At 40.7% G+C, this 24,999-nt stretch overlaps 2 protein-coding genes across 5 annotated transcripts in view; one reads left to right on the top strand and one right to left on the bottom strand.

The window, feature by feature from the left end:
- Positions 1 to 281: 281 nt before the first annotated feature.
- Positions 282 to 21,426, bottom strand: RBM18 (RNA binding motif protein 18). 2 transcript variants are annotated; one of them, XM_059073165.2, is made up of 6 exons: positions 21,007 to 21,426; positions 18,203 to 18,331; positions 11,158 to 11,284; positions 7,842 to 7,928; positions 6,070 to 6,155; positions 282 to 2,327 (listed from the first exon to the last, which is right to left on the bottom strand). In XM_059073165.2, the coding sequence occupies exons 2-6, from the start codon at positions 18,313 to 18,315 to the stop codon at positions 2,168 to 2,170; spliced, it is 573 nt and encodes a 190-aa protein (XP_058929148.1). In that variant the 5' UTR covers positions 18,316 to 18,331; positions 21,007 to 21,426; the 3' UTR covers positions 282 to 2,167. The 2 variants fall into 2 exon arrangements, with proteins under 2 accessions (XP_058929148.1, XP_066896888.1); XM_067040787.1 differs by having other exon boundaries at positions 11,158 to 11,331; positions 21,007 to 21,350.
- The window catches only part of MRRF (mitochondrial ribosome recycling factor), a 56,196-nt gene continuing 52,096 nt past the window's right edge, over positions 20,900 to 24,999 (top strand). Inside the window, exon 1 of one of the 3 annotated variants that reach the window (XM_059073162.2) lies at positions 20,900 to 21,228. The gene's annotated coding sequence lies outside the window, so the exon portion shown is untranslated. Of the gene's footprint in view, positions 21,229 to 23,667; positions 23,686 to 24,999 lie in introns of those variants that run through there. The other 2 variants (XR_010841868.1, XM_067040786.1) reach the window with 2 other exon arrangements.

The raw sequence follows: 24,999 nt of genomic DNA, 5'->3' as shown, positions 1-24,999 counted from the left end.
AGAGGCCACAACAGTGAGAGGCCCGCGTACCACAAAAAAAAAAAAAAAAAAAAACACCTTCTTTTCAAATAGATTTATAGTGAGAACAGCTATTCTCTTTTCTCATCTCTAACAGAAGTAGGCAGGCAGAAAAGGTGGACAGAACTGCTTCTGAGGTCTGAGAAGGCACTTAGAAAGAGCACCCCGCCTGGACACACTGGCCCACGTCCTGCGGGGAAACAAGCCCCCCCGAGAGCAGTGGTCTTCACTGCAGGAGACGGACGAGAGAAGACACAACTGCAGACACTGTCTCGCATTTATTCACACAGAGGAATAAGAATCGGTACAAATAACAAACATTGCTTTAAATACAAATAAATAGCTCTGGTTTCTAAAGGAAACAACTCTAGATAATTCAAAGTTAAGTATTTTCTAAGTTCCTATTAAAAATAGAACTATTTTGCATTAAATAAGTCCTACTCCACCATAACTCTCTGAGGACTTAAGGATAAAATGGTGAATTCTATGCTCTCAGAAGTCACCAGAAAAATGGGAGATAATGCTCCTACCTCCCTGACCTATCCCCCAAATGGAAAGAGAGTTACTTGCATCTTAGACTGAGCTCATAAACACAGGAAGTATTTAACATTTAAAGATATCTGAAAAGTATTACCTTGGGAAAGGTGATAAGAATTTCTCTGAACCAGTTCTGTGAATTCTGAAACCTCACTATGCTGAAGTTTCGGTTCAAGTGTCTTAAATTCATTTATGCTCAGAGGAAGACTTAAGTTCCGATAATGAAAGCTTCCTCTTGCTAGGAAAAATGACGGTAAACAGTGTGTACTCACTAACAGCGGCACGTTGGGTAACAAAATGATTTACCTGGTAAAGATGCAGTGGTGCTGCCCAATGAAACAAGCCTGTCAACCTTGCACCAAAATGGCCAGCCAACACTGCTGACAGAAACACACCCCCAGATCTGTTGATTTCTTTTTCTTCCTCTATTGTTATATTTAAAATGTTCACAGAGGCAAAAAATATCTGGGGAGAAGTAGGTTCTAAAAATGAAGAATCGTTTTAAAGTCAGGCAGTCTTTCAAGCCTTTAAAAACCACATAAAACATGAGGTCATTACAATCTCGGTGCCAGAGCAGTGCCTGCTCCACTGACTTTCTGTGTCCACCGCATGTCCCCACCTCACCCCACATAAGAGAATTTGATTTCTTCTACTCAGACCTCCACACAATTATTAATAAATAATGTTTGTTAGAGATCAATATAGCACTGTTTAAGTTTTCAAAGAAATTTTGCTTTTCTATTTAGATTGACCATGATACAATTCCAAATAGAACATCCTCATGCTATTAAAAACAATCTCATGCAATAAATGCAATTTTAAAAGTCCCATATTAATAATGACATTTGGTATTATAGAGGCAGGATTATTTAGATTCTTAAAAAAATGATCCCAGTAGAAAAACTGGATTTCCAAACAGAACTTCCATTGTGGTATAAAAGGCTAAATTTCATTCTACAGTTTTGTCAATGCAAATAATTTTTTAAGATATACACCATGTTTTCCTAGTTGGGATTTTGAAACAATAAGCATAATTCTTAAACAGATTACCACAACATTTGCTCAAAGAAACAGCTCTTTTTGCCAAGAACCTTTTCTTTTAGTCCAGTTGGAGGGATTTCCATAGAGAATTCTGGAACAGCAGTTCTGAACATGATTCAAAAATCTCTCACTTCCCTCCCTGTCTTTTACTTCTTCTTTATGTTGTAAAGACACTTGAGTACAGAAAAATGTTTTGTTTGTTTTTTTTAAGATGGATATTAATAACTTAAGTTTCCTGATTTAAACAGTAACATTTTTTATGCTTGCCTTTCTCTCTGGCACACTATATAATGTTTCTGGAGTTACAAATCCAGACAAACCAGCCAACTCGAGCATCCCAGTGTTCAAATCACAGTTTTGGATACAATCCTATTTATTCTGGATGATGCTCAATTCCACACATACTTCAGGGAAGAAACATCCATAAGAACATCCAAAGACGTCATGTTACCAAATTCTAACATGTGACTGTGCTCTGTCGGATAGTACCATTCACAGCTACAAGCACAAAGGCAGAGGATTTCAGGTGTGGAGACCAATTTGCTTTTGCTGTTATGGTAATTCATAACCATCATCTTCGAGATTTCCAAGCTGTTCTAGAATAAGGAGTAGTCCTTTTTTTATCTGGTGGCTTGAAGTAGGAATAAACAGGTGCTGCTGGATACTCTGCATCAGGGTTTTCTGCCATCATTTTCAGCTTTGCCTCAATGGCTTTTATCTTTGCAGTGACACTGGAAAAAGGACAGCAGAGGATCAGAGTGGGTACATTCAGAGAATACCTGTGTCTTTCATCTTCTTTGTGCCTCTTAAGCACATCAGAGTAGCAACAAGATACTCAAACACAAACGTGCAAGCATTTCATAGAAAACACATATAAAAACAATTAGTGTTCTCATTTTAGGAAAGAGATCAAGTCTGGTCCATCTATTAAGTTTTTTCTGTAAGACACTGTTAGAAGTACTTTGCATATTGCTACATTTAAACCTCAGACACCAACACTGATCAGCACCTTAGTGTCTGTAGATAGTAGGCACTCTAAAATAATTTGTGTAGGAATTCAAAGCAGAGTCTGGAAGAGATGTGTACACTCGTGTTCATGGTAGCATTATTTTTGTCATGGTAGCATTATTCACAATAGATAAACTGTGGAAGCAACCTAAGCGTCCATCGAAGTATTAATGGATAAGCAAAATGTGGTATATACATATGCTACAATGTGGATGAACCTGGAGGACATTATGCTAAGTTAAACAAATGTTAAAATGTTAAATACTGTATGATTCCATTTACATGAGGTACTTAAATGAGTAGTCAAAATCACAGAGACACAACGTGGAACGGTGGTTGCCAGGCGCTTGGGGGAGGTGGGATGCGGAGTTAATGTGTAATGGGTGTAGAGCTTCAGTTTTACAAGAGGAAAAGAATTATGGAGACAGATGGCGGTCCTGGTTGTAAATTATGAATGTATTTAATACCGTCGAACAGTACACTTAAAAATGGTTAAGATGGTAAATGCTATATTATGTGTATTTTACCACAATTAGAAAAAATGGAAGAAATGATTCACGTACGTTTTATTTTTCACTTTGCAGATAAAGAAAACAAGGCATAGAAAGGTTAACTTAGCCAGTGTTATACTGCTAGTGAGTAGCAGAGTTGAGATTTGAATACAATTGGACTCCGGAGCCATACTATGAGCTATTACACTGTACCACCTTCTGAATCACTAAATAATAATGGAAAAAAAATCCTGGAACTCCTACAAAGTCCCTGTTTACTGAAAAATGTGTGTTCAGGCTATCATTTAGAGTGCTTACAATGAGCCAGGCAGTGGTCCAGCATTTTACTTATATTGTTTCTAATCCTTGCAACAATATTGCAAGGGTTTTGATCCACATTTTACAGATAAACAAACGCATAGAGGTAGGGATTCACCCAAGGTTCACACAGCTAAGAAATTGTGGAGCCAGGATTCAAGCCCGGTTTATCATCAAAGCCCTTGCTTTCTCCTCTCCATTAGGTTGGGAGCTGAGTAGCCATGTATTAGAGAGAAGGGGTGAGGAGACACTGCAGAAGTTGTGAGGAATTCCCTTCTGATCAAGGTCACCGCTATCCCTGGACCAGAATGCAAAGCACTTAGGCAGAGTATTTTTTGGCCCATGACTCCCTTTATTTTCCATTCTGATGCTGTCAATGGTCTACAGTCCGGGACAGAAACTTGGGAGGGAATGTGCACATGGCCTTTTAGAGATCCTCAAAAGGCACACATCTGCACATACTCCTGATTTTACACTAGCAACGTAAAATTTAAAAACTAAGTTGCGTCTCACTTTGTTGTAAAGCAGAAACTAACACACCATTGTAAAGCAATTATACTCCAATAAAGATGTTAAAAAATAAAATTAAATTAAAAGGTAGAACTTGAAAAAAAAAAACAAAACACGACTAAGTTGCAATTAAAAAGAACCCTGAGGTCTCACTGAGATGCATTCCAGCACCTTTTTCCATTAATGGAAAATTAACAGCCAGCCATTCATTCTGTATGAGTCACAGGGAAAACAACCTTCTCTACTTAGGCATAGATGTTAATGGAAAGATGTAAACTGAGGTTCTCTGGATTAAAAAATAAATGGAAAACACCAGGCTAGATTATCTAGTAAAAAGAGCAAACAGTGAAAATAAGAAACTAAAGACATGTTCACTGTACCATGGAGATCAACAAGCATAAATGCAGCCATCCCTTCCTAACAGGAGTCAGATTTATGAAAACCTCCATGAAACCAATCTGTGATCAAGGAGGTTTAATCTCATGGGGAAAATAGGATAGCCGAAGTAAATTCCCAGTGAATCTACAGAAGTCATTGGTTAGGGGGGAAAAAAAAATTGGGAGTATAAAATAAAGCAGCACAAAATTAAGAAATATCAACGATATTAGACAAATTAGTAACTATAAAATTAATTTTAATTTACCAATTTTATCGCTCCTGAAAACATTTCAGGATCACCTTCCCCTGCAGTTTAATGAGATGCTTGTACATCTGTTTTGTTTGGTGCAAATATACAGGAAAGGTTTTGTTTTTTTTTCCTGTCTGGCCCTCTGTCCAAATAGGCATCACTTTCCTAACTTCATGACATTGTTGATTTCTTTTTTTTCTTTTATTGGGGTATAATTGATTTACAATATTGTGTTACTTTCAGGTGTACAATAAAGTGAATCTGTTATACAAATATATATATATATCCACTCATTTTTAGATTCTTTCCCCATATAGACATGTTGATTTCTGATCCTTATGCGACACTGATGCTCTTTCACATATCTTCTTCCCCTCCTCTGGAACAGGCTTTAGAACTGTACTCCTGCATTTACAGCGTGGAGTTTCTTTAAAGTAGTAATTAAAAGACTGAATTTTTAAGGCCAGTAAACCTGTCGTTGAATCTGGACTCTGTTATTTGCTACCTGCGTGATCTTGGCCAAGATATTTTACCTCTCTAAACTTCAGTTTTCTCATTTGTAAAGTGAGTACAACTGTACTTTTACCGGAATTTCTATGATTCAGTGACATACAGCATGTAAAGTGTTTCGCACAGAGCCTGCTTCACGGTGAGCTCAATAAACCCTGGCCTTTGTTATTGTTAGCATTTCTCCCTAGGCCACGATGCAAAGTAAACCCTCTACTTCTGCTCACCCATCTACTTAACTTCCGCTTTCTCTACTCAACCCTCAATTCCTTCTGTTTTGAATTAACTCCAAGGAAGGAAATGATAATTTGTACTTACTAGAACCAAAACTGTTATATTTGCTGAAATGGTAGATAAAATTAAAGTGCTACAAACCCAAATTGTGTATAAAGGAACTCATAGTTGGGGAGGAATTTGTGTATAACGACAAATGTTGAAGATAATCAAGGCCTTATTGAAATGCCGGTTTTTATGGCAAGGACTGAATATGCTTTACTTTTGTATTCCCAGTGCCAAGTATAATGGCAGGTACATGGTAAGAACACCCAGCCTCTTTTGAGTGTGTGAATTCTGTAAATGGCTGGTACACACTCTTAGGGGTATGGGAGGAGGTGAAATGTATACATTCTGGAGACTAACTGAACACACTTCTTGGCGTGTCAAAAGTTAGTAGATTCCACTCTAAATTAAGAGTCCAGGGCTTCCCTGGTGGCACAGTGGTTGAGGGTCCGCCTGCCGATGCAGGGGGCGCGGGTTCGTGCCCCGGTCCGGGAGGATCCCGCGTGCCGCGGAGTGGCTGGGCCCGTGGGCCATGGCTGCTGGGCCTGTGCGTCCGGAGCCTGTGCTCCGCAACGGGAGAGGTCGCGGCAGTGAGAGGCCCACATACCACAAAAGAAAAAAAAAAATATTAAGAGTCCGAAGGTTTACTAGAACGGGAATGAAGGTTAGAATGAAGAGGTGGCTCAGGCTCTTGCATACCTGCTTGCGTCTTCCTATAGTACACCTTCTTACCTCAGGTTAGACTGAGCGGGCTCAGTGCTTGAGGATGGCTCAAGACTAATTGGAAGGACCTTATCATTCTTGTTATGATCGTATCTCTGCAAGTAAGAAAAAGGCAAATTACCTCACCTGGGCAGAAACCAGCCCCCCTACTGCAGTGCATGTGTTCAGAAATCCTAACCCCATCAGTGTATCGTTAGATTATTTTTCGACAATCTTAGGACTGCTTTATGTTTAGAATTAATGTAGATGTCCAGACAGTTTTGGCCTAAAAGTTATAAACTGAGAAATTTAGAAGAGGCTTCCCATCTAGCCATTAGTCCTCCTTATTTGGTAGGGAAAGAATTTCAGCCTTTAAATTCGCAGATGGTACAGACACACAGCAGGACTGCCCTCTCACATTCTTATTCTGTCATACATCACCTCTTACAATATTTATTTTGCTTTATTCCAAGCACTTTAAAATTTTGCTAGATTTTTGCAAAGTACCAACCATAACATTCAACTCTTAACAGATCTAAGTGGAGAAGAAAAGTAGTAACAGCTTTCAGCCACTGATATAGAAAACATTCTCCAGGAAGAGTAGTTTATTTGATGTCAGATAATTATATACTTCTTTTAAAAGGTAAATACAATATTGAAGAGCAATCAAGAGACTCTGGTCGAAAAGACATGTAGGAGAAGAGAACTGCAGGGCACAGAGATTCTCAAATGAAAGACAGAACGAAGGATGATTTATTTCTCTTGCATGTCTTTTCAATGAGATGCAGAATGAGAAAATGACAGCCAGTCTGGCAAATGAGACTTGATTTTCTTTTGAGTAAAAAAGCATTTGGTAATTCTCTTTGCTGTTTCTATTTTTAAGGCAATGGGTCCTAGAAATTCAGAAGGCTCTGTGATTACCTGTAATACTCATAAAGATCCAAAGTGTCTGAGCTTTGTTTTTCAGCTTGGACACTGAACTCAAATGTCTTATTTCTGTGACTCTTTACTGGGAAGCTTGTTGGGTACAGTCTCTGATCAAAGCTCATGCTCATTTAGCTAAAGACTGAGGCTCCAAATCTAGTTGTCACAAATCTTTTTGCAGGCAGGTCTGTAAAGACCACACTGCAAGAGGAAAAGAATCAACTTTGGGGATTGATCCAGTGCACATACTTCACCTGTGCTGGCTGTAACAGAAGACTGTTCTTCTTTTTTTTTTTTTTAAAGTGGTTGTAGCTTTTCCAGTGCATTTTCCCAAGAGAACACAGCAGTTCACCACTGCTTGGGCCTTGGAGTCAGTACAGACACTGCAAAGTCCCACAAATAACTCTTAAAATCTCTGGAGTAAGGAAATGTCAGTGCTTGAAGCACTCTTACAAACTACCCATTTCGCAAGCATTTAGAATAAACAATTCAAACTCTCCAAAGAACTGAGAGGCTGGGAAGAGTCTAACAACGCCTAAAGCAACTAATTTTAAAAATAAATACATTTTTTCCTCCAAAGAACAACCCCCACCAAAAAAATGATAGAGGTCTGAATATACGTATCAGTCACATGGAAGAATCAATCAAAACCAGAATCCGTGGGTATGCGGAGGGAAACGACGAAGGAACTTAATCCCTCCTGAGATGTTTCTCAAAAGAAAAATCTGGCAACACACATGGTGAATACAAGTAGGAGACCAGAGTATGGCTGTTCCAGATGTGCAGAGGCTTGGATGCAAATGGGCAAGCGGACAACTGTCTTTCGGAAGATTCATTCAGGACGAGCTGATGCTGTCTCTCTAGCCTGTTAGACTTACCTTCACTTGCGCGTGTGCCCATCGCACCACCAGCTTCTTAGACAGAGCCAGCTTGCCGTTGAGACACTGGATGGCTTGTTCTGCTTCCTGCTCAGGAAAGGGATTAATGTTAGTCAGAGTCAAATGCCTCACTAGCTTTGACGGCTGAATTTCTAACTGTTTTGTTAAACAAGTGGCAAAGGGCTTATAAGAAAAAAAAAAAAAGGCAGAATAGTAAAAAGGGTATGAGTTTTTGTAATCTCAGTCAAACAAAAATTCAAATCCTGGCTTCGCCACTTACTGGCAGCGTAATATTTAGCAGGTCAGTTTATCTCTCTGGATATTATCTTTTTCACCTGTAAAATATGGATATTGTTTGTTCCTCAGTGGTCGTGAGGGGTCAAAGAGTGCATGTAGAGCATGGAGCATATGGTAAACACTCAACCAACGTCAGCTTATTAGCTGACTATTGTGTTGCCTATTGGGTGATGATACCTTTCTACATACTTCTGTTAGTTAGAGTAGCACCTACTATGTCAAGAAACTGTACTCCCCCAGGAACACTGAAACTATATCCTGGACTAGGGCTTATACTCCCTGAATCCAAAGTGAGAAACAGTAATGGCTTCAAAGGATATGGGAGTGAAGGAAACCAGGCCGGAAAAAGCAGGAGTGAGTCAAAGAGACTACGAGCAAGGTATCTCTGTGGGCCAATCTCTGCACCTGGTTTTCAGAGCCAGAACTTCCCTGACCCCTTCCCCATCAGATATAGGAGCAACGAGGTTGAAAGGAATTCCTGAGGCTGGGTAATAGGCACTCTAGGACATTCCCAGGAAGCCTGGCTGTACTTTTCCATCCTGCCAAGCCTTCTCTGCTCCATTTGTATCCATGAGGCATTCGGCCAAGCGTAACCCACGTTTACCGGGAGTGAAGAAGCCCTTAAGGAACAGGAAGAGGAACAAGGAGAGTCCGAGGCTCAGTGGAGGACATTCCAGTCTGGCTTTCCCAGTGACTCTTTATTCCTCTGGATCCTGCCGGCATGACATTCAACAAATATCTGAGTGCCTACTATGTGTCAAGTATTCATCCCTGGCATCCTTGCCTCACTATGGCACGCAAAGTTAGAAGGACAGATGAGACATTTTATTCTTAAGTTTCACTTAGTGAATTAGAATTTACATGACACTCTCCATTAATTCTGTAGCATCAACAGTCATAAGATGCCAGCAGGTGATAACTGTTTTAAAAAATAATTTCCTAAAAAAAAAAAAAATAATAATAATTTCCTGTCTCTGTAACTTGTTTCAAAATTCATGTATCCAACAATATTATTAAATGCCAAATGTGTTTTCCTATAAACCCTCACCTACCTACTCTCTCCACTTCCTAAAGGGTAAGGAGGGTGTGTATTTTTAATCCCCACTTTTATTTATTTTTTATTTTATTTTTTTTTGCAGTTCGCGGGCCTCTCACTGTTGTGGCCTCTCCCATTGCGGAGCACAGGCTCCGGGCGCGCAGGCTCAGCGCCACGGCTCACGGGCCCAGCCGCTCCGCGGCATGTGGGATCCTCCCGGACCGGGGCACGAACCCGCGTCCCCTGCATCGGCAGGCGGACTCTCAACCACTGCGCCACCAGGGAAGCCCAATCCCCACTTTTAGATGAAAACTGAGGTCAAAATAAGTTAAAGAGACTTGCCCAAAGTTAATAAATAAAAGAGTCAGAAATAACAAGATCTGTGACTTCGAGTTGAGTGTTTTTAAACCAGCATCTGTCCTCAACATGACCACTGATTTGAGTTGTCTGTAAAAATCCTCAAAGTGCTCTATCATTAGGAAAGAATAAAGTATTTTAAAATGCTAACCATATAGAGTACATTTTCAGTTCCCTCCAAAAAAAACCTTGAACAATTAGAACAATAATGAATCACTTAACTGCCTATCACATTTGCAAAAATTGGGGGAAATTAAAAAAAAAATCCCCAGCACTGGTAAGGACACATGACACTCTCAGACAGTTTCAGAACATACTGACACATCACTTCTTGAAGGCAATTTGGCAGTCATATTACAAAAAAAATTGTGGCCTTTGTTGACACCACTCCATTTCCATGAATATAGTAAATATGTACATAGAGCTAAAGAGATGTACACTTCACTGCTGACACATGTGGAGGTTACTTAAGTAAATTACCATATGTTCACAGAATAAAATATTATGCAGTTATCAAAGATGACACTGGCTAGTTTTTAAACTGAGGTCTAAATAATAAAATGTATTATAGATATAGATCAGTGAATTTTTACATATATCTACAGCTATACCAGTGAAACCACAATATGATACAGAATGTTATCTTGATGTATATTAGATGACAGAAAAAATTTTAATTTTCTTTCAGTGGTAAACAGGATATATGATTCTGTTTGTGTGTTATAAGCTGCGCATTTTTAAAAAATTGTGTACATGTGTTTGTGTGTGTGTGTGTGTGTGTGTGTGTGTATGTGTGTATGAATGTGAAGAAAGAAGAAGGGACTACAAAGATATACAACTAAATATTAAAAACAGTGATTATTTCTGGGTTTTAGGCTGATAAATGAAGTTACTTATCTACATTTTCATCTGTAAGAAACAGGTATCATTTTTACAGTAAGAAAAACATCCAAATACAATTATTATTAATAAAACAATAACTAGGCAATGTTCTCACACATCAATAATAAAGTTATAGAGCTATAAGCAGTGTCTCCATATTTAGTAAGATTCAAATTCAATTCTTTTATCAATGCATGTCCCCTCCAAGGACTAAATTTTACTACGGATACATGGATACATCATGGTTGAAGCTGGAGGTTCTCTTTCCCTGTATATATTCAAATTTGTCCACATTTATTCTGAGACATTGGGAAGAAGGATACATTTTTAAGAAATAAAAATAAAAGAGAGTCTGTGGGCGGCTCACCACAGACAGGGAGGGCTTCTGCACCACGGGGCAAAAGTACTGAAAGAAAAGGAGGCTTTGCTGGCCAGCCACCAAGGGAGCAAACAAAAGAGAACAGGGAGGAGCATGTCCACGTGCTTCATGTGGGCATCCCAAAGCATCTGGCCAGAAAAGCAGGTCAGCTGCCTGAGACCGCCAGCCCGGGGAGGGCAGACCTTGAAAGCTGTTCACTCGTTCAGTTGTTTGCCGAGGATCTCCTTTAGGACTCAGAGCACAGCACGCAGAGATGAATCAGACATGGCTCCTGCCCACAAGGAACTGCTATTCTAGCAGTCAAGAGGGATGCACAGATAATTATGAGAGTATAAGTACTGGGAAAGGGGGAGAAGTTCCATTACCTGCTTAGTTTCAAAGTTAACGAAACAGTACCCTCGAGGCTGTCCCTCCAAAGCACCTGACTTGTGGAAGAGGAAGTCGAACTGCTTCACTGTGCCAAACTTCTGCAGGAGCTTGAGGAGGTGGTATCTATGGAGAAAGAACAGCCCCTGAGACACTCTGGGAATTTGGTCAGCCTGCGAGATAAAAGCAGGAGATAATTTACCCCAGGGATAAAATCTCACAGCACTGCCCCCTGCCTTCCTCCAAACTGCCCTGTTAGTTTATTTGGCAAACAGAGTTGTTTGCCTCTATTTGGAATGGGAACTAGAATTGTCATGGCTATGCGTCTGTCCAACACAAAAATACCAAACAAAAAAAAACCACACGTAACAAACAGCTGTCTGGCCCACAAGCACCATTTGTTTTTCTTTTGGAGAACCGCTCAAAAATCCTGTCGATTTATTTATTTTCAATTTCTTGGCAATGAAATAGTATTTGTGAATAACTACAACTCCATCAGAAACACACACCAAACACACACCCACACTCCAAATGCAAAAGCCAACCCTACCTCAACAATAAACAAAGTAACACATACACACTCACACAAACAAAAAAACAATCCTGGAAGACTTCCTCATTAGCTTTCACAGTTAATCATTAGCCCCAAACTGCACTTGAGACAAATTCTGCCAAAAGCCAAACCACAGCTAGTGGCACTTCCATAAGTGCTCGAGAGTTTCCATCCCTGATGCGACCGATTGACAGGACAATGTGGAACACTGTGGAACGGCAACGTCAAGGAGGCTGGTCTCCCACAGGCAGGGGAACCTGGCCGGTCCTGTAAATCATCCCACTGCAGGTAACCACGTAACTTCGTTGCTTCAGTACGATTTATGCTCCGCAGTGTGGCTGAGCAAAGACCCCGGCTGGCCAAGGAAGCCGCTTACTCTGGGCAGGAGGTTCACCCCAAGCCCTTGCTTGCCACTCTGCCCCTCACCCTCTTCTTGGAGTCCTTTCTCTAAAACTTACTTGGTTTCCATAGAGCTTTTAAGTTATTCAAACAGATGTGGCCTTAACAGGTTGCTGTGGCCAATCTCAATTCCGACTTCCTGTCATCTGATGTAAGGGTGAGACAAACCAACAGCTCTCCCGTTTCCTTTTCCTTTGGCCTTCCTCCTGGCATCCTCCACGCTATTCAAATGGAGTCAAGGCTTTCTCTAAACAATGCTGTCCCTGTGATACTAAAAAGGTATCAGCCCACATGCTAAATCTGTTATTACTGGGAATTCTACCCCACAGGGAGTCAGTAAAGCTGTCTTTACAGCCACATTTATATTCACATTGTTTTCTAGGAGAAAACTCATCAAGATTTTATTCTTGAGTCAGAATCTCCTTTGGGAGGCAGGAAGATATGAAATGGATCATAAGCTACACTAAATTTGAGACTAGTGCACATCAACAAGCAAGCCCATTGTCCTGGATCAGGTCCTGACACAGTGGAGCAACGAAGACATAACACAGGTCTTATACTGGGGCAGGGTGCAAGGATCCCAAGGCATACAGTGGATTTTAATCTGGTCTTTAGATCTGTTTTGAAAGAGAAAACAACCATAACCCTCTAGTTTCCAAACTCTCAATTCCTATCACGATACCTGAACTGCTGGTGAGAATGAATGACGTGATTCTTCAGGGGAAAGGGAGACACCTAAAGTGCAAATTTCTCGTTTTACTTGGTTTTCTGAATATGCTTACAGCAAGGGTGGGTCTCTCAAGTGCACAGAAGGGCTAGAAGAATCTCTCTCAGGGTCTTTAATTCACAGCTGCATCTTCCACTTACTATACCCATTCAAACCTCAACACTGCACCACTTGCCATAAATGGTGGGTCAAATCAGTTTTTAAAAAAACAACCTAAGGGCTACTGTGGGCCGGTCATCTTTTCATTAACTCCATTCTGCTTAATAGCAGGAAGGTAAGGCGATCGGCATTTCCTAGGAAATGAATTTTAATTTACTCAGGGAAAAAAAAAAAAAAAACAACTCCGACAGATTATTCTTTGAAAAGCTAACAAATGCGTTCTGCCCGAGAAGTGCGACCTTAAGATTCCAGGAACATCTGCTTAGGTCCGTGTCTTTCAACTTCTCCAGGATTTCTTTCCTTGTTTGATAATTTCTTGAAATTATCGGAACACCGAAACAAAAGGAATGAAATGTTTACTATTTTGCTTCCTGGAGATGGAGACTGCAAGCTCTGATAGTGAAAAAAGCCTGAAGAATCTTGCTTTCACATCTGCAAGCACTTTCATCTGCTGAAGTATGGGAGAGCTCGCTACTCATCAGAGCCTTGCTTCACTTAATGAAACGTGGGCCCTGCAGCCGTCGGGAGCCGGAGAATTAGTACACCAGTCCCATACCTATTTCTGCAACATAATTAGTGTTTTATGTAATGGGTCTTTCAAATGGCCTTCCTGCCTAATGGCACAGAGGGAATTAGTCTATATGAATTAGATTAGGTTAAGATAGACACCTACAAATGTGTCAAGAATTGTAGTATTAGGCACTTGGACTCTCCAAATGAATACAACTAAGTCTCTGTCTTCAAAGACCTGACACTCTGGTTCGAGGAGAGAGAGATGTAATCAAGCAATTTTAAAAGTGTGCAGCTTGCACACAGAGGTATATACGTGAGCACACAGATGCAGAGGGCCAGCTGTGCCGGGAAGGTGGCAGTTAGTGGATACCCTGTGTAAAGACATAAAGGTGAGAAAGACTGACCCAACGGCAGACAGTGGGGGCTCCGAGACAGTAAGAGAAGAGGCTGAAAGGTAGGCAGGGGACAGGTTGGGAAAGATGTTGTGTACAGGAGGGAATTTTAATGTGATGCTGTAGGTACTGGGAAGCCAACGAAATGACATTTAAGGTTCTTTTTAATGCACAATTTGTTTTAGAGAAAATTTTTTTTCATAAACTTACAGAAATTACTATATGGTGGGTCTTTATGTTCTATGCCTTATATGTTTTTAAATGCTCTTACTTTGTTTCAAATTTAAATAAGCAAATAGTAAAGGCTGTTTTATGTAAACCAAAGCATAAGAAGCAGCACAGGTCACGGACGAAAAACAAGGAATGGGCTGAAAGAGAAGCAGGGGTGTCTTCAGGGGGAAACACTCTGTTCTTACATGCTCATGCATTTATAATCCCTTGAGTTTAGCTCTGAAAGTCTACATCAGAAGGACATTTCCACCCAGGTGGCTCGCCATTGCTTTTAAGTTTACTTAATAACGCCAGGCCCGACCTCCTCCTCTCCACAAACTATGCCTCTTTCCAGCTATTCCGCTGGCCGGTGTGGACATGATTCTTTTCCATTTCTCAGGCAAGAAACATCGGGATCATCTTTAGCTCTCTGCTCCTCTTCAGTCACCTTCTTCATCTCGCAGACTCCACCCAGTGGTCTCCAAGTTCACTGTCTCTATCTAGGTGATATTAATGGCAGGTCCGCAGCTAATCTTCTTCTTCAGTCTTTGCTCCTCCTATTCATCCTAAATACTGATGTCTGATTTTCCTACTAAAACATCACTTTCATGATGTTGGTCCCCGCCAAACACCAAGAGACGTAGAGTCTCACGTAAAGTCTCTTCTACGTGAAATTCAAACTTGTCTGAATGAATGTTATAGACCCTGTCTTAATCTGATAGCATTCTCTCTCTCCAACTACTATTTTCATTATCGTTTAGTATTCAACCTCCCCTTTAGTCAAAAAGGTCTTCCCGATATTCGACTCATCCATAACAACACTTCTTATTCCTACTTATGTTCCTTTATTTATGATTCACCCTCCATCTAGAATGTTCTTTCTTTTAGAATTTCTACTGGCCTTGTTCTCTTTCATACTTCTCCTTATGCATAACGCAGTGGCTATTAATTTGGCTTTCTATACAGCACATTTAATATTTTAAAAAGAAAGCAGTATTAACCCTCTCAGAAGAAACCACGGTATGGAAAATAGATGTCTAAAGACATTAAATCGTTCAGCTTCTCTACTGAAGGCACTAGTAATGATATTTAAAGTTGTTGTTTTTACTTTTACAGTTAGACTGGGTCCCATAACATTTAAAGGAAGTCCTTACAATGAAAAATTTAGAAGAGAATACTTTAGGTTGACTGTCCAGTTACATGGATTGTTAGAATATTTGTGCAAAGAGCCTTATATTAGGTGCCAGGAACTTAGTCCTATCATTAAGTACTTAAGTGAACTGAGTCAACTCCCTTTACCTTTCTTTACTTATAAAGTAGGGGAAAAAAAAAAGTAGGGAAATGTTGTCTGTTCTACTTGCCTCACAAGACTGTTGCAAGCTTAAAAAAGAGGAACTAATGAAATATTAGAGCTAAAAGACATTTCCAGAGCATTTAGTTGAACAGTCTCACTTTATAGGTAAGAATTATGAAGTACAATATAGTTGAGAGGAATCCAAATATAGTGGAAAGAACATAGGCTTGGAATCTGCTACCTCCATGAATAAGAGTATGTCATCATTCCCTTAAATCCAGATCTCTAAGATCTATTTAGTTATACAGATATTCCTGGCATGTAACATGGTCCTAAAATGGTCAGTATTGCAACTACAAAGTGAACAGGGTACCAGGGTGCTAGACAGTCAGTCAGCAATGTGTAGTCTGTTGAGAAGAGGCTGATGGACATCCTACTATATCTTGAACATAACTCAGATTAGTAACAGGCACACACACACATAAGATGAATAGAATTATTATAAAATAAACTTTGAAAAACTGAGTGGAAAAGGTTTTTTTCTTTAAAAAACTTCTGTCAAGAGTCATTAGAACTTTAGAGATTTGGATTCAAATAATATTTTCTGAGATTGGACTACAAGCTGGGTACCACATGTTCACACAAGTTTCATCACGCAGCCCTTCAGTGTTTGGGAATGACTGTATTTTAATAATTAGTCTAGGTCCATTGTTACCTACATCTTGAAAGGAACAGGATCTAGAAGTTTATGTACTTCAAAAACTTGGAAGAAAATCACATATTTCTACAAGATGAGACCTACCTTACTATAATGTTAGGTTTCTTTGCTGTAATTAAGTAAACTAAATGAAGTAACACTATGCATTTCATGCTAACCATAAGCTACAACTCGTAGTTATGTCATTAAGAAGAAATTTAATAAATCAGAAAATATTTTAAGACAAGGAATCCATAGACGAAATACAGTAGAAATGATCTCTGGTAGTACAGAGGTGGGAAGTCACAGGTGGAGGCAGCAAGGCCCTGATCTGTAGTCTAGTACTGGATGTCCACCTTTGTCCTGATATGAGAAGAGCAGAGATACCAGTGGGAGAGTTTTTGATTCAGTGTTCCTGTTAATGCTCTAACTAAAGAAAACATTCACATACTCCCACTTATGAAATAAACTGAGGTGGCAGATGCCCATTTGAACCTTCCTGTCAAGCAGCAGGATACAATTATAACAAGAGTATCATTACAGGGAACCCAGCTAAAACAATGAACATTGTTTCCACACTCCAGATTTCCATTCAGACAAGAAGAGGTGGGAATGGAAATCATTCTTGGAAGCATCCTCTCACAGCCTGGGTTTTAGATGATGGAAACAGCTCCTCTGTTTAATTCCCTCATTAACTGAGAGCTTGGGCAGGTTCACACATTCATCCTCAAAGCCATAAGTCATAAAGAGAGCCAAAATAAATGCATATATATATACTTAAGTATATACTATACTTAAGGGCCCTTGTGACCAAGGTAACATAATTAGGGGGCAACACACCTTAAATACCATCATAATTTCTAGAGGGATCCAACAGTGTCTACACTTAGCCAATTGGAGCTTGAGCAGGTTTAAGGAACTGAAACATTCTGTCACGATCCTGATGTTAGTTTACATCTCTTTCCTCTCTCATAATCCCAACCCTGTTATACACTTCCTCTCACCCCAGACTCCAACAAGCAGATTCCCTTGTTTCCTTTCTCCTTGCTTTTAACACTATTCCATAGGGAGTAACTTCTAGGACTGAGGCTGTAGCCCATGCTTGCTTTAAGCGTTGTCCCCAAACGGCTCAATCCACTCACGCTTGGCTATCCTGCCACCAACCACCACCTGTCCCTACCGAACGACTGGGGGAAGGAAAAACCTCTCAATTCTCTCTGCTAAGAAATTTCACTCCACTATAATATCCACAAAACAAAGAGTGGGGAGTCAAGACAATTCAATTAGCTTTGTCACCATGGACAAGGCACTTCCATCTCTTGGGCTTCAGTTTCCTCTGCTGTAGGATAAAACAGCTGGAATATATCAGAGTCTTTCACGAGTGCTCCACGAGTCCTGTAAGTGATTGCCAAAGAAAGGGTGACTGCTGCCCAAAGGCACTGAGTACACCTTGTCCTCCCTTTAATCAGAGCAACTCTGAGCTTTTATTTTATATCTAGGTTCTGTACTTTAATAAGACAAGGCTCCTCAGATTTAGAAACTGAAAACTGCCTAGTACAGCACTTGGCACAGAGCAGGAACTCAAATCATTTAATGAATGAATAAAAACCAAAGTGACTGAGGTATCTCTAAGATTCCTTCCGACTTTCCTTGGTTCCATGGCTGCTTAACATGAATTAGAGTCAAGTGGTACCTCTCAGCCTTTTTTGTGAAAATACTGATACTTCTTCTGCTTGTTCCTTCATTTTGGGGAACGAAAGTATGCCCATGGCTGGTTTTAGGAAATAATTTCCTAGTCACTGGGTACAAGGATTCGAAATAGTTGAAAATTAGGAGAACATCTTAGGCAAGCAGGAAAAACAAGTAATATATGGTTTAAAGGGTATCCAAGTCTGTGTCTATGCAGTAGAAGAGTCCAAATGTAAGAAAAATGACAGGATGACAAGATGACAGGCTAAAACAACATATTCCCTTCAAAGATAATTAAAACATAAATAAAAGGGCCAAAATATAGCCTACATCCCTTGAAAATTCTTCTGAACATCCTCACCACAAGCATCCCAATTTTGTAGGTAATGAATTAAAATATATTAGACTCACTCTGTGATTTTGGGGTCCAGGTTGCCAATCCATAACCGGTGTCCTTCCTGTAGGGAACCCTCTGAAAGGATGGATGCATTCTCCAGGGGAAGAGTTTTGGTTTCTGCTTCCATCAATCTCTATGAAATACTAAAGGAAATGTGAACATTCAGACAGGAAAGGAGCAACATGTTGTGAACATGAGACTTCAAATTCAATTCAACAAACATTTATTCAAGGAGGGCATGCCCTGGGCAGTCCTTCAAAGGCTTCAGTTATTCCACAAACAGGGCCCCAGCACCAGTTCCCTTGGGACAGCTCCTCCGGCAGCCAGAGAGCAAAAGCTTCCATTTAAGGTGAAAGGGGCGTGGTTCTGTGTGTAGAAACTAGTTTTTCTCTTCTGAAGCCAGAGGCTGACTGGGCAGGAGGCCAAAGTCTCTACTACTACATGATACTCCAGTTCAACAACCGTCACCCAAAATAAGCCTTGGAAACCACCAGAAAGTGAGTCTTAATGACCCTTAAGGGTATGGGTGGGGAAGAACAATAGTAAGTAATCAATTAGCTATTATCATCATGTCTAATATTTTGGGAGACACTGGGAAGAAGAGACTAACTTGCTCCGTAGTTATTCCAGGTCCATTATTTACTAGTTCTGTAACGGTGGGCAAGTTACTTAACCACTCTGTGTCTCAGTTTCCTCATTTGTAAAATGGGGATAATAAAGAGATTCACTGAGTTAATACACCAAAAACATTAAGAACAATAAATGCATGGCACCTAAGAAGCATTCAATTAATTTTAGCTTAAACTTTTACCGACTTAGTTCCTGAAATGTCTCATCTCACAGCCACAAAAGGAGGATGAGGGTTATGATGGAGCCAGTCACATAAAGACCAAAAACCTTGCAGTCAGAAAGCCTGATTTCAAATTTTGGCATTTCCATTGGAAATCACTTCACTCTTAGCTTCAGTCTCCTCACCTCTACACAATAAACCTTGCCCTGCTTATAACTTAGAGTTGCTGAGAAGACCAAAAATGACACAACAGATGTAAAATAAAGCTTTAATGTATAATGTCGTAGAGGGTATAATGTGGTAGAGGAAGAAAAATAAAAGGGCTGGGAAGATGGCAGGCTGTGACAGACTTTAGAACTCCCTGCTAGAGAAAACATGTCCTGTAAAACCAGAAGTGCCTCGGAGATCAGTGTTGCAGGAACTGTGTCTTAGTAACAACAGCTGACATACTGAACACTGCCATTACCTCTTATTCAACTCAGCACAGCTTATACAGGCTAGCACATAGCAGCCCCTAAGGTGATTGTTTGTTAAATGTGTTTATCTACCTCCACACATGAGGGTATTTTTCTTCCTCTCTCATTCACACGTTCAATCTGTTCCATAATGTGAGACAAGCAACTAATAACTGCTAAACCCTGGGCTGTGTGCTGAAAATAGAGAGCTGAACAAGCCATAGCTCTTGCTCCTACTTCCTGGGAGAAAGGTAAAACAGGCATAAATAGAATCCCAGGTGTGGAAACTGGAGAGGAGAAATATTTTGTCCTTTCCTTCTACTTACAGATCATTCATTCAAAAAATTTTTATAGAGCCTCGATTTTCCAGGCAGTGTCTAGGTACTGGGGACAGAGCAGTGAACAAGCAACGTCTCTGCCCTCTGGATGCTTATATTTGGAAGAGGGGCAGGACAAGACAAAAGCAAAATAAATAATCAAGACGTAATTTGTGATAAGTGCCGCAAACACAGTTAAGCAAGGCGATTTGACAAAGTCTAGGGATGGGCTACTTTAGAATTAGTGGAAAGGGAAGACCTATAGGAGATGACATCTGAGATAAGACTTGAATGATAAAATCTTCTGATACTAATACCAACAGGAAATAGTATCACACGAGGGAACCATTTTTAGTGGGAAGAGTGCAGGATATGGGGCCAAAAGAGAGGCACTTAAATCCTGGCTTTTGCACCCAGTTATTTTGTGACTTTAGAAAATCATGATTGCCCCTTAAGTGTCCCCTCCTCAGAAAAGCTTTCCCTAATAGAGCAGAGCATCTTGTTAGTCTCTATGACAGCTACCTTTTTCTTTCCACATAATACCAGCTCAATGTATCACATACTATTTTATCTTCTGTTTCCTTGTAAATTACTGGAGGGCAGGGCCTTACCTATTTTGATGATTCTATTCCCCGCACTTAGTACACTGCCTAGCTCCTGGCTGGTACTCAGTATTTACTTACTGAATGAATGAAACAAGCCACTTCCTCACTCGGAGCCTCAGTTTCTTTCTCCTTCCTACAAAAGGCATAATTATCCCTATCTCAAGGGTTGTTATGAGGCTTAAATATGACAATACACGTGACAGCTCGGCACAGCACTTTTTGAGGAACGGTAAAGTGTGGTAAGTGATCAAGATGCCATATGACAATAAACACCCTTTGGGTTCGCAATGGCAACAACCTCTTATAGTCACAGAATTCACAAAACGCTCCCGCCCACCACCCTCCTCCCCCGCTGAGCTGCAACGACCCTGGAAGCCACGAAGTCATTTGGGGAAACTGAGGAGCAGAGAAGCAGGCGCTTGTTCCTAAAAGCTAACGGTAACTGTGGGGTCAAGCCTGGAATCCCGGCTTCCCGATCCCTGGCCGCGAATTCCCAGATGCGATGGGTCATTACTCGCATTGTTATTTCCGGGCCAGCAGCGGGACAATCCGGGGCGGAGCCTGAGAAGCCGTCTCTCTAGGGCAGCCTCCTCTGGGAGCCCCTCGCGGGGCCGGCGCTAAGATGCAGGGGCGCGTCGCAGCTGGACTCACCTCGTTACCTCGGCGTAGTCCCCTCGGCTCATGCCCCCAAAGCAAGCCCCAACTCCACGGTCAGACAGCCCTATAGACGCGTCCACCTCTGCGCAGCCAGCTGCCAGGCCGCCCGTGACGCACTACGCCTGCGCCGCCGCCTCGCCCCGTGACGTCACGACGCCCGCGCCGCCGCCGTCGCCGCGGTCGTGCGAGTCTTCCTGGTAGACTGGGCGCTAGCTGGTGAGTGGCCTCGGCACGGCCTCGAGGCGCGCGCGGGGCCCGGGTGCCAGAGATCTCTACTCAAGGACCTCTGGGGGACTGAACACCCGGACGCGTTCCATTCGAATCCGGCTTGACCTTTACAGCTGGGGGCGGGACCTGCTGATCAGAGCGAGTCTGGGGGCGGGGCTCATCTCATCTGCTAGGAACTTCCAGGATGGGAGGCGGGGCTTACTAAATAGTGGCAGCTACTTAGCAGCTTGCCACGTGGCTGGAGCATTTAATTTTCATAACAATCTTTTGGGGGTAGGTTTTTTTTAATAGAATTAAGTCCAGACCCTTTATTTATTTATTTTTTGGGGCGCGTGTTATGTGGGATCTTAGTTCCCTAACCAAGTATCGAACCCGCGCCCCTTACTCCCAGGAAAGTAGGTATTTTTAATCCCGCATGCTGGAGAAAGGGAAGCTCAGAGAAATAACTTCATCAGGGTCACGTGGCTAGTGAGTGATGGCGCCCAAATTCCAAAGCCTCAACTTTTAACCATTACTCTGTGCGGCCCAGTGGCAAAACAGTTGTCGTTTGAATAGCCCTTCTATATTTACAGAGTGCTTCTGCAGCTCTTATCTTATTCGATCGTCCTGATAACCCTGATAAATATTATTGTCATCTACAGATGAAATGGAGGCCCAGAGATTTTGACCTATCGAAGGTCACATACCTAAGAAGTGCTGGAACCAGCACTCTTTCCCAGGTCTTCTCTAAGTTTGATGTCTTTTTCCTGTCACCCCACTCTCTCACATTCTCAGAATCTTGGAGAGCTTTATAGTTAGGAAGAATGAAAACCAGGTCTGACCCCCTTCATTTTATAGTTGAGGAAGGAAAACCTAGGTAGAAGAAATGACTTGATACAAGTCTCAGGTCATCAGCAGAGCTTACACAAGTGCTTTTTGAATACAAGGTAGTTATGAATCTAACAAGGATGGCTGGCAGGGAGTGATGAGATAGGAATATTGGAATCCAGCCCTCCTAGCTCTTAGGCAAAAGCTCTTTCTCCACTTGTTAAAGCGTTTCATCCTTCCTTTGGCTGTGCCAGGGACATGATCCTGCATAGGCTCAGATACTATAAATGCCTTCACATGGCACTGAATTTAGAGAACATGCCCTGTTATCTCTAAGTGAAAAATCTGGCAGACCAAGAGATAATGGAAGTAGTGGGAAGTAGAGCCTAGGACCTACTGTCTGAGGCTTAGATTTCAGTTTTGGTGCCAGCATTGTGACCTTGAGGAAGGACTTAATCTTTATAGATTTTCGCTCGTGGATTCTTTACATTTATTCAGTGTCTCCTATGTTCAGGACTCTGGGGATGCAGCCGTGAACAAGACAACCATAGATTAGTCCTTGTACTGCATATAGTCTTATGGAGGGAATTAGACAATGATCAAATAACTACACAAATATTAACTGGTATTGTTAAACTGGTATTGTTAAGTGCTATGAAAAAGTACAGGGTGCTATAAAAGTGGGCTATAGGACATTTGACCTATTGGGCTAGAGGAGATAGCCAAGGAAGGCATCCTCTGAGGAAGTGATGCTTAAGCTGAAATCTGAAAGAAAAGTGTGAGGAGTTCATTAAAGAGGTGAGGGAAGATCATTCCAAGTAGATTCAACAGTATTTTTGAAGACCCTGGAGCAGGAAGAGTATTCAAGGAAACGAAAGATCAATTTGCTTATTTGTAAAATGTGGGTGATTATCACAACCCTGGTGACTGTGAGAACCAGGTTAACACATGAAAGTATTTTATATACAACAAGGGCCTGCGTGTGTGCACACCCACATTTATAAAAGTCTGCATATCATAAGCTAATATACAGCTGGATTGGTAGAGGTTGCTGGGACAGTGGATAAACCAGGACTTTGTGTTCCTCATCTATTTCTTTACAAAATTAAAGTTCACCTTCTATGAAAAAATAGGAAAATTCAAGTTTTGAGAACCTTGACTTTGAATAAAGAATATGTGCTTCAAGTAGTTTTTTAAAATGTTTCAACAGTTGGGAAAATAATGCCAGTAATTATACTGCCTTATGTACACAATCTAGGATAGTGTTTAAGAGCACAGACTCTGGAACAAAAGTGCCTGAAATAAAATCTTGGGCAAATTATTTATCTTGTGCCTCTGTTTCTTTATCCGTAAGATGAGTATAATAATAAGTACGTATCTCCTAGGTTGTCATGAAGATCAAATGAGTTAATATATGCAATATATCACTTAGAATTGTTTGTGGCACATAGTTACCACTATATGATTATAAGCTATTGTTTCATTATTATTGTTATAATTACCTTTTTAAAGTCTCATTAATATCACCATGAGAAAGATGCAGTGGAAACTGTAGCTCAGAGAAACTGATGATCTCCCTAAGGTCACACAGCTAGTAAATGGGCAAACTGAGATTCCAGTTCAAGACCGCATCCAAAGGTCAGATATTTCCTGCTGCATTTTTGTTTTCTGAGTGTAGGTTAATTTTGTTGTATAATACTTGGGCTCCCATAATGGTTCTTTTCCTCGACCTTACTTCTTTGCTGAACTGAGTGTTAATATGCATGTTCTTAAGGTAAAGGGTCCAAGGGATTGCCTTTATTGACCTTCCACTTTGAAGTTTCCTGACTTCTGTGCAATTAAAATCTAGGCCTTAAGCATTTCAGCAGTGTGGTTTATTTATAGAGTCATCTTCCGGTTCACGTGTACCGGGTCTGCTTTTGGGTGAGTTTTCTGTCAAAGGTTGTTTATTTCTAACCCATTTTGATTTCCTGTTGCTTTGTGGATTGGTTATGACCTGCAACAGAAATACCAGGAAACCTGTCTTAGTGAAACAGCCAGATTGAGACCCTGTAGATTAAAAAAACCCACACTATATTATACAGCCATATTTGGATATAAGTGTGGGTTAGGCATTGGCTGTATTAGGCAAAAACCTAGATATAGAAACCTCACTTAGAGGCACATTTCTGTGAACAGTTTTGCTGCTACAGGGCAGAACTATTAGCTCCATGTCCTTGGTCAGTGACAGTCTCTTTGAGCCTCAGCTTCTACATCTATAAAAACAAGATTATTATACTCTCTTTGTGGCATTTTTGAGAGGATTCAATGAATAATATGGATAAAGCAGGCCACCCAGGCCTGACCTCCATTAATAGTAGGTATTAATAATGTAAAAGGGGAAACATTTTTTATTTTTTTAATCTAGCTCTGTCTACTGACGTCCACACACTGATCACTGACATCTCGCATCTCTTGCTATTAAAAATTCCATCAGGAGAAGTTATTTGCCTTTGTGCAACTCATTTGCTTTTCTTTAAAAAAATAGTGATAGTGATAGCCAGCTTTTATTGAACAGGTACTATATTCCTGGCACTCTACTAGGTTTTTAATATGCACTCACTATCTCATTTTACTTTAAGAACAGGATTATTTTTCTCATTTTGCAAATGGAGAACATGATGCCCAGTAAGTGGAATGAATTGCCCAAAGTTGAAATTTATTTCTAGATGTGACTGACTCTAGGCTTCCTTGTACTTTAGTAATGACATGTACGATTTCTTTGTTGTGTCCGACCCTGGCATGGAAGTCTTGGAAAGGAAAGGTGACAGCTGTCAATAGGTACCCTTTTGGGAAACTCCTGCTGTCTGCTAGAGACTGTGCCAAGTATTTTACTTATATTAACCTATTTATTCTTCCCAAACCTAGGAAATAACTATAATTATCTCCATTTTACGGTTGAGGAAATCAAGG

Source organism: Kogia breviceps, chromosome 8 (assembly GCF_026419965.1).
Source record: "Kogia breviceps isolate mKogBre1 chromosome 8, mKogBre1 haplotype 1, whole genome shotgun sequence".
NCBI lineage: Eukaryota > Metazoa > Chordata > Mammalia > Artiodactyla > Physeteridae > Kogia > Kogia breviceps.
The sequence above is the reverse complement of the archived record's forward strand: the minus strand, read 5'-3'. Positions and strand labels throughout refer to the sequence as shown.

What these genes read in the sequence shown, in the direction of transcription:
- RBM18 (XM_059073165.2), bottom strand. Translation starts at nt 18,315, where the DNA reads ATGGAAGCAGAAACCAAAACTCTTCCCCTGGAGAATGCATCCATCCTT. An exon ending in GGGCACACGCGCAAGTGAAG is followed by an intron (nt 6,156 to 7,841) that starts GTAAGTCTAACA and finishes TCTTACTTGCAG; the next exon opens with AGATACGATCATAACAAGAA. An exon ending in CCCGCTCAGTCTAACCTGAG is followed by an intron (nt 2,328 to 6,069) that starts GTAAGAAGGTGT and finishes TCCTTTTTCCAG; the next exon opens with TGTCACTGCAAAGATAAAAG.